At 37.6% G+C, this 9,416-nt stretch overlaps 1 protein-coding gene across 3 annotated transcripts; it reads right to left on the reverse strand.

Moving 5' to 3' along the window:
- Nucleotides 1-268: 268 nt before the first annotated feature.
- On the reverse strand, nucleotides 269-6,900 carry LOC108346915 (ran-binding protein 1 homolog b). Of its 3 annotated transcripts, none has more exons than XM_052868860.1 (5): nucleotides 6,820-6,900; nucleotides 6,181-6,355; nucleotides 5,959-6,110; nucleotides 1,597-1,722; nucleotides 269-948 (listed from the first exon to the last, which is right to left on the reverse strand). In XM_052868860.1, exons 2-5 carry the CDS (start codon nucleotides 6,333-6,335, stop codon nucleotides 692-694), a joined length of 690 nt encoding a protein of 229 aa, XP_052724820.1. In that variant the 5' UTR covers nucleotides 6,336-6,355; nucleotides 6,820-6,900; the 3' UTR covers nucleotides 269-691. The 3 variants fall into 3 exon arrangements, with proteins under 3 accessions (XP_052724820.1, XP_052724821.1, XP_017441468.1); XM_052868861.1 differs by having other exon boundaries at nucleotides 6,769-6,900; XM_017585979.2 differs by lacking the exon at nucleotides 6,820-6,900 and having other exon boundaries at nucleotides 6,181-6,459.
- Nucleotides 6,901-9,416: the final 2,516 nt, after the last annotated feature.

A 9,416-nucleotide genomic window follows, 5' to 3' on the forward strand; every position in this document is an offset into this window, starting at 1 on the left:
CTATTTGATTACCATATATTATGTGATGACGTGTTTAACATGAGTTTTATAATATATATATATATATATATATATATATATATTATTACTACATAAATATTTTACTCTTAAAAAAATACTTTAATTCTAAACTCATTTGTAAGAGCACCAATAGTATAAACGAACTGACTAAATTTACCATCGTTGGAAGAAAAAAAAACCTCATCCAGATTATCCTAAATTAAACTTCCGTGGAGTTAGACCAAAGTAAGCAAATATAGAAGATATGTAACAAAACAAAACAGCGACTCCTTAGTAATCATTTAACAAAAATGAGAAGGCACAACAAAACCGACATATCCAAAACATTAAACACAAATCCCAGCTGTATAATTGCCCTAAAAAGATAAGAAAAATCTTCTTTTGAAAGGAAATACTAAACTCAATTGGATAAAACATGAGAAAAATGAAAACCCACAATCACAAAACCATCCAAGCATGCTTGCAAACCAGTACAAAAGGAGGACTCAAAACTGATAGAATCAAATCTTCATACCAACCAAAATTCCACACCCTGAGGTTCCAGTCTAGTTTACCAATCTTATAGGAAAAAAAAGCAACCTATAAGAGAACAAATCATTCATTCACCAGGCACATTAAATACTATGCTGGTGGATCTGATTCATCTTCTGATCCTCAGGCTTGGCTTTTCTTATACTATACCCTGTTCATCTTTGTCGTGTGTGTTTGTGATCTCTTCTGGCTTTTTTTCCTCTGACTTATCCTCACCAACAGTAACCTTTTCCGTTTTGGTGACCTTTTCGGGCTCTTTCTCCTCCACTGATTTATCCTCACCAACAGTTAGTTTCTCAAGGATAGCGGCAGTATCTGAAGCATCTTTGTTTTCCTCTTCCTCCTCTCCTTGTGATTCAGCCACCTCTTGCATAGTTGTCATGAAGGTCTTACAGTCTGGATACGAAAGGAAAAGTTTCAAAATTAAATCACGTGACAACATTTTTTCAATCATTATGTAAAAGTTGTCAAATGAAGACAACATTTATTTCTTCCTTAGTTCACTTTACAGTATCAAAAAATGTAAATCCTTGTTATCATCATTACTCAACCTATGTCAGGGTTAAAAGTTAACCTGATTCATTTCTTGAAACCACCTAGGAGGATACAGAATGCAGAGATCATTGGGGGATAGTTCTTTATTAAAACCAACAGTTAAATCCTGTTTGAACTAATGTAATATATGTTACATAGCTACTCTGGACTGACACGTTTATTTCTTTTTGGAGGTTACAAAAACACATCATTGAAAAACAGAAAAAACCTCAACTTCTGAAGCCAAGAAAGAAGTTCATATAATGAAGCCTTTAGTTATGTCCTAGCATTGTGCTAAAGATAAACTCATGCTTGTTGAGTCAAAAAATGAGGCAATTATTTACCACCACCAGAAATCTGACATATTGATCAATGAATACTCTCCACACAGCATGTGTTTATCAGACCACAAGACCAATAACAAATCAAATTCGCAGTATCAGTTTATACAGAAATAGAAGAAGTGTAGAATAAAAAACATGAAAAGAGAGAAGTGTCTTCAAGACTTACTCTCAACAGAGGGAAACCTAATACAGAACAGCTCAGCCTTCAATTCTCCATCTGCAAAATCAGAAGCATGCCACACACACGATTTCTCATTCCCAGAATGCTCCTGTACTGTCAAACTGCCATGAACTGAAATCATATCCATCAGAAACACAACAACAATAATGATAACCACCATGTACTTTAATCAAATAACGAACTCAATATTGCATCATATCACTAATATTAGTTCCAAAATATTAAAAAAAAAATTACAACATTAATTGTGAAATGTAAAGACCATTTGAATTAGTCCCTGTCATAAGTGAATAATTTAATGGATAAAATGTACATTTCGGTAACCAACCTCATATTTTTTATATTTCAAAAAGTAACATGACGAATACTAAGATTTCGGAAAGGATCACTGTAAGAGACACTTTCTTTCTGAATATTAAAGGAGATTTCACACTTACGAAGAGAAACAACGGTATTTGTTCCCTCCTCTGCTAACCCAAAATGGACACTATGCGGAAGCGTAAAAATAGCTATGTATGCGTAGGGAAAAATAACACCGGAAATTTTAACGTGGAAAATCTTCTCGGAAAAAACCACGGGACCTAATCCAGAAAATTATCTCCACTATGAAAGTAGGATTACAGTGTTTCTCTCACTCTCTGAGGATCTCTCAATAAATCTCACCCTCTCGGATCGTATACAAAAACACTCTCTTTTGCACACTCACAGTTTCTACTACATAGTGTCTTTCACCTCTCGGTGATGTTTCTCTCTTCACGGTAGTACCCGTGGCTTTCTCTCTTTCTCCTCTTGAATTTTTTCTTCACCGTTTGATTCTTGGTGAGTTGTGTTTTGCTGCACATTTTGCATTCATTTTATAATGAATGAAGGAAGAAAGGACAAGAAACATGGTTGGTGCATTGAAGCTTTAGTGAAGGTGGAAGACATTCTTCCTCAATATATGGTATACGAAAACATTGACCCTTCTTTTCAGCATGTGAATGGATCCCATTTTTGTTTTTATCCAACAAAACTCCCCCATAAAACTCAAAATGGGTATTCCATCCTTCATTCCATCATTGCATCCTGTCTTTAGTTGGAAGGTACCACGACACCAACACCTTGACAACAATCTTCAACCTTCTTGGTTGGTATTGACTTAGTCATCATGTCAGACCAATTTAAGTTTGTATGAATTTTCTCTATCTTCAATTTCTTCTCATCCAACACTTCTCGTATCCAATGATATCGGACGTCGATATGCTTCGAGCGTGAATGAAACATGTGGTTCTTGGTTAGATGAATGGTACTTTGATTATCACAATTCACCACATAATCATCTTGATCATGTCCTAATTCACTTAGGAAATTCTTCATCCATAACATCTCTTAGAGGCTTCAGTCACCGCTACATACTCTGCTTCAACAGGAGACAATGTCACGCATTTTTGTAGCTTTGACTGTTAAGAAACGGCTCCCCCTGCAAAAGTAATCAGATAACCTGATGTTGACTTCCTTGAATCGACATCTCCAGCCATGTCTGAGTTTGAATATCCGATTAGCTTTAGATCTCCATTGCCAAAACACAAGCTTCTTTTGACAGATCCTCTTAGATACCTTAGTATCCACTTAACAGCTTCCCAATGCTCCTTTCCTGGATTTGACAGGAATCTGCTCACAACTCCTACAACATAGCCAATATCTGGCCTTGTACAAAAGTCTCTATGGTCTGGAGCAAGCTCCAAGACAATGGTACAAGAAATTTGATTCCTTCATGATCCAACATAATTTCAAGAAGACCTTTGCAGATTATTGCATGTTTGTGAAGCATTATGAAAATGGTGAGTTCATCATACTTCTCTTGTATGTTGAATGTAGGGAAGGACGAAATTAAAATAGCTGCTCTCAAGAAGGCATTGAGTAAGTTTTTTGCCATGAAAGACCTGGGTGCAGTGAAGAAGATACTTGGAATGAAAATCTCCAGAGATCGTTCTAGAAGAATGCTATGGGTATCTCAAGAAGATTCTCAAAAGGTTCAACATGCACAATGCCAAATCTGCTCGTGTTCCAACTGATGGACATTTCAAACTCAGCAAGTTGCAATGTCCAAAGAATGAAGAAGTAAAAGTAGAAATGAACAAGGTACCCTACTCTTCTGCCGTGGGTAGCCTTATGTATGCAATGGTTTGTACAAGACCAGATATTGGCTATGCTGTAGGAGTTGTGAGCAGATTCCTGTCAAATCCAGGAAAGGAGCATTGGGAAGCTGTTAAGTGGATACTAAGGTATCTAAGAGGATCTGTCAAAAGAAGCTTATGTTTTGGCAATGGAGATCTAAAGCTAATCGGATATTCAGACTCAGACATGGCTGGAGATTTCGATTCAAGGAAGTCAACATCAGGTTATCTGATTACTTTTGTAGGGGGAGCTGTTTCTTGGCAGTCAAAGCTACAAAAATGTGTGACATTGTCTACTATTGAAGCAGAGTATGTAGCGGTGATTGAAGCCTCTAAAGAGATGCTATGGATGAAGAATTTCCTAAGTGAATTAGGACATGATCAAGATGATTATGTGGTGAATTGTGATAATCAAAGTACCATTCATCTAACCAAGAACCCCATGTTCCATTCACGCTCGAAGCATATCGACGTCCGATATCATTGGATACGAGAAGCGTTGGATGAGAAGAAATTAAAGAAAGAGAAAATCCATACAGACTTAAATTGGTCTGACATGATGACTAAGTCAATACCAACCAAGAAGGTTGAAGATTGTTGTCAAGGTGCTGGTGTCGTGGTACCTTCCAACTAAAGACAGGATGCAATGATGGAATGAAGGATGGAATACCCATTTTGAGTTTTATGGGGGAGTTTTGTTGGATAAAAACAAAAATGGGATCCATTCACATGCTGAAAAGAAGGGTCAATGTTTTCATATACCATATATTGATGAAGAATGTCTTCCACCTTCACTAAAGCTCCATAAATTGCTCCAATGCACCAACCATGTTTCTTGTCCTTTCTTCCTTCATTCATTATAAAATGAATGCAAAATATGCAGCAAAACACAACTCACCAAGAATCAAACGGTGAAGAAAAAATTCAAGAGGAGAAAGAGAAAAAGCCACGGGTACTACCGTGAAGAGAGGAACATCACCGAGAGGTGAAAGACACTGTGTAGTAGAAACTATGAGTGTGCAAAAGAGAGTGTTTTTGTATACCATCCGAGAGGATGAGATTTATTGAGAGATCCTCAGAGAGTGAGAGAAACACTGTAATCCTACTTTCATAGTGGAGATAATTTTCTGGACTATGTCCCTTGATTTTTTCTCTCTTCCTCCTCTTGAATTCTTTCTTCACCGTTTGATTCTTGGTGAGTTGTGTTTTGTTAATCAAATAACGAACTCAATATTGCATGTTATCATTAATGTTAGTTCGAAAATATTAAAAAAAGTTTTACAACATTAATTGTGAAATGTAAAGACCATTTGAATTAGTCCCTGAATCATAAGTGAATAATTTAATGGATAAAATGTACATTTCGGTAACCAACCTCATATTTTTTATATTTCAAAAAGTAACATGACGAATACTAAGATTTCGGAAAGGATCACTGTAAGAGACACTTTCTTTCTGAATATTAAAGGAGATTTCACACTTATGACTCAAATTCAAAATCACAAGCAGAAACAACATGCACTCAGCAGCAGCATAACCAATACTATATATATACTAAATTAAATTGGCAATTCCCTATAAAAAAAACTAAAAAGAAAAGTAGAAAAGATATTAAGAATCAAAGGCAAAGTGTAGCTGGCCACTCTATTAATCACTATTATTTCATTACAATTTCTCTAAAAGACAACCAAATAACCATTCCCTTTATTTAAGGGACCCAACTAAAGTTGTTATAGTTCAAGACAAAAGAAAAACCATAAACATAAAAAAGAATCTTAACGGTCTCTCACAAATAATCGATTCACAGTTAACAAACACAAAGCATAAAACATACCGTCCAAAAGACCCAAAAGTAACATAAAACATTCATTAAACGAGAGATGGAATCACAGAAACTTCCAGGTAATTTCTTCGAAGATATGAAATGAAATTTCTCATAAATTAAAATTAACTTGTACATAATTTAATTTGTAGAAAATTGTTCATACATTATTTTAATTATTATATTTAACTCAAGATAGAGTAATTTCACTGTTTATCTTCTTTTTATGGTCAAGAAGAAATTTATCCAAATTATAATCTGCTATGCATACTCTGAAAAAGGACTTCATTGATGAAAATGATGTTCTGTAATTGGAGTAGGATATATTTAGCTACAAATGAAAAGAAAATGCAAAGCAATGGATAGTACCGAGATGATTTGCGCAGATCTTAAGCGTCTTGGATTGGCGCACGAGGAGCCTGACCTTTCCAGTAACCTTGTGTTTCAACAGCTTCACATTCCCACCGCCACGTTCCTTCCACTGATTCCCTTCCTTGTCGAACCGATACAGCTTCGCTTTCCTGCAACAACAATCTCAATTCAAATTCACAATCCAAGATTGTGTATGTGTGAGTGAGTGTGTTATCGTACAGATCGAGGATGGGATCTTCGTCCTCCTCGCCAGTGCTGACGGCCACCTCTTCGAGCTTCACAATCGGAGCGACTTGAGCTCCGGTGTCCTCATCCTCCGGCGGCGCGTTGTCATCGCCGTCACGGTGGAGCTCCGGCTCGGTGGTGCTCGCCATTGACGACGATGGTGGTGGTACTGAAATGGTGTGATGGGAAGGAGTGAGTGGGAGAGTTATAGTGAGTGAGAGAGAAAAGGAGAGTACACTGTTGTAATGTGTTGTGTTGTTGGTTGCTGCAGTTTTATGTGCTGTGTAGGGTATCCATGTTTTCTGTCTTTTCCCTTTTTTTTTTTTTTTCAAAAAGTTAAATTGAGTGACACAGTCACCATTTTGTTTTCATGATCTGTAAATCAAAATCTAATGTTAATTTTTATATGATTTTTGTACAAGAAGGTTATTACTTCGACACGGTTGCAGAACCATTCGACAACCAACTAGATGGAACTACATCGGACCAAATCAAGTATGTGTTTCTCGGGGATTTAGGGATATCTTACTATTTTTTACAACTAAATTATTTCAACGTGAGTTCTTTTATACATGTTTATACCATTGATTCCAAGCCCCTCCTCCGCCTTCCTTCATCTCTCCATCTTCTTACCTCTCCTTTTTCGTCGTCTCCTCCGCCCTGCTGGAGCTTGGAGGAAGCTACCTCATCCTCTATTGTCAAAACCGCCACCACATCCACGATAAGAATGTAATTCGTATTTTAAAAAGTACGAGGTGAGGAAGAAAATATGGAGGTGCAATAAGTAATGGCCTGGTTTGAATGATATATGAGCTTACATTCGGCTTAAATTTGGAATTTACCTTAAACTATAAATATTCAATCAAAATGGAGTTTTGTTTGCTACACCTCCATAAATGCTTTCCGCACGTCCAAATTGTAGCTCAAGATAAAATTTATTTCAAAATTCTTACACTAAATACTATCTGAAATGTAATAAAAAGCTTTTGAATTACTTATTCTGAACACCTTATGAAATGAAAAATCATGAAAAGTCGTGAGTGTAGGATAAAAAATATATTGGAGATCTTAAAACAATATAGGTTTAATACCCAATTTTGTCCCCACTTTGGTTCGGAAATCTCAAGTTAGTCCCTTTATAAAAATGTGAGTGCAATGGATCCTTACTTGTAATTATTTGAGTCTAATGAGTCCCTTCCGTTAAATAGAAGGAAACAGAGTTAGTGGGCTGATGATGTGGCAGTTGTCTTTGGTGAAGTGTCAAGACGCAATTGTTTGCGTGCTTACGTGGTGTATTTTCAGCTGCCATGTATTTTCAGTTGGATCTTCTCCTAAACCCTGGTGTTGGATCTTCTCCTGGATGTTGCGGTCAACTTCCTCGACGGCATCGTCGTCGCCGCGGATGTAGTGCATGTAACTGTTGACAGTGTATTGGTTGATGGCGTTGTTGATTTTGAAAGGGTAATTGAGGCATTTGAGGAGGAAAGGAAGATCCTTTTCTAGTTTGGAGGAGGGGAAATCGAGGAGGGAGAGGAGGAATTTTAGGGTTTCGAGGATGTCTTTGGCAGAGGGGAAGGTTGTTTTGAAGGTGATTGGGAAATTGTGCGAGGAGAGGAAGGAGTTGATGGTGGAAACTACCGTTTGCTGGAATTGGCGGTCTTTGTAGAAATCGAGAGTGGGGCGTCCGCCGACGCCAACGGATGAGGGGCGGCTGCTGACGTCGGAGTCGCGGGAGGGGTACTAGCGGCGGTGGAAGTCGACTGGAGTGGGTGGCGGTGGAGGAAGGAAAGAGTCCTTGGGTTGGCGTTGCGCGGTAGGTCTCATCCTCATTGTATGAACCCTTTGAAATTAAAATACAAATATGTACGGGTAGGCTTCTTACAAGCTGCAACTTCCCCCTTCTTCAAATATACAAGTGGTTTCCCATTTGTCCCAAATTCCAGTTAAGAAAGACAATTGGATCTTCTTTGACCAGACTTGCCACATAAATTAAGATTCATCCAACACAACAAGTTAATCCAGGAGAGAAGCGATAGGGAAAGGAATTAACTCAGGGAATAGTTTGGGCAATGAAAAGGGTTAGCCATAGAGAATGCAGCTTGGGAAAACCAATTGGTTTTGCAGCAACAGTTTCCAACATTCATTTTTACAGAAAGCAAGGAATCCTCATAGCCAAAAGCCATTAAAGTAATCCCCCAAGGCACAGAGATGCCCAGGCCCTCAATTGGTGCGTTCAAGGGGGCGCTGGTGCGTCGGTTTCAACTCAGGTTAATCAAAGACCCGTTTGGACCTCTAATACGAATTAAACAGACAGCGACGGTGATGAAGTATCGAGAAAAATTCGAAAGAGAATATGCTCCTTTGAAGAGCGAAGGGCCAATCATGTTAAAAGGATGAAATCCAAGCGGAGTTTAAATTTTATGCTCGGGCTCTCTAGAAAAATTAATGGATCGTGCATTGCTGTTGAAAAATTGCGGAGGTTGGCCCTACCAAGAAGCAGCGTTGGCGTGGCACAGAGACACGAGAGCGAAGGGGAGAAGCCAGGGATCGATTCCGACGGTGGAGGCAACTCGCGGCGGACTGCGCGGAGGAGGTGGCGACGCGCGTGCAGGGCCAACCCCTCCATGGGTTACCATTTTCGAAGAAGAACGAGCGCGAGAGAAAAGGAGACACCTCACCAAAGACAACTGCCACATTATCAGTCCACTAACTCCGTTTCCTTCTATTTAACGGAAGGGACTCATTAGAGTCAATTAATTACAAGTAAGGATCCATTCAACTCACTTTTCTATAAAGGGACTAACTTGAGATTTCCGAACCAAAGTAGGGACAAAATTGGGTATTATGCCAACAATATATGACTAAAGTTATAATATTTAGATATATATAAAGTTTATTTTAACACGATTTATTGAATTATTGTGTTACATTCTATCATATAGAAAGATTGTCCATAGATATGTTCAAAATATTCATTCTTCAATGTGATATTAGAGATGTTCATCAATGATATAACTAAAATCATATTTTATAAGTGTGGTATAAATTTTATTATTTTACGAAATTGAATTAAGTATAAAAACTCATGTCACAACAAAATCTTAATTAATTTCTCAAATACACTATTTTCGAATTTTTCATTCTATGCCACCACATAATAAAATTGATCATCATGGATTGAACTTCTTATTAAAAATTACAATTTATTTTCCATAAATATTTTTCGATTG

This window comes from Vigna angularis, chromosome 9 (assembly GCF_016808095.1).
Source record: "Vigna angularis cultivar LongXiaoDou No.4 chromosome 9, ASM1680809v1, whole genome shotgun sequence".
Classification (NCBI taxonomy): Eukaryota; Viridiplantae; Streptophyta; class Magnoliopsida; order Fabales; family Fabaceae; genus Vigna; species Vigna angularis.

What these genes read in the sequence shown, in the direction of transcription:
- LOC108346915 (XM_052868860.1), bottom strand. Translation starts at nt 6,335, where the DNA reads ATGGCGAGCACCACCGAGCCGGAGCTCCACCGTGACGGCGATGACAAC. An exon ending in GAAGATCCCATCCTCGATCT is followed by an intron (nt 6,111 to 6,180) that starts GTACGATAACAC and finishes TTGTTGTTGCAG; the next exon opens with GAAAGCGAAGCTGTATCGGT. An exon ending in TAGGTTTCCCTCTGTTGAGA is followed by an intron (nt 949 to 1,596) that starts GTAAGTCTTGAA and finishes TTTCGTATCCAG; the next exon opens with ACTGTAAGACCTTCATGACA.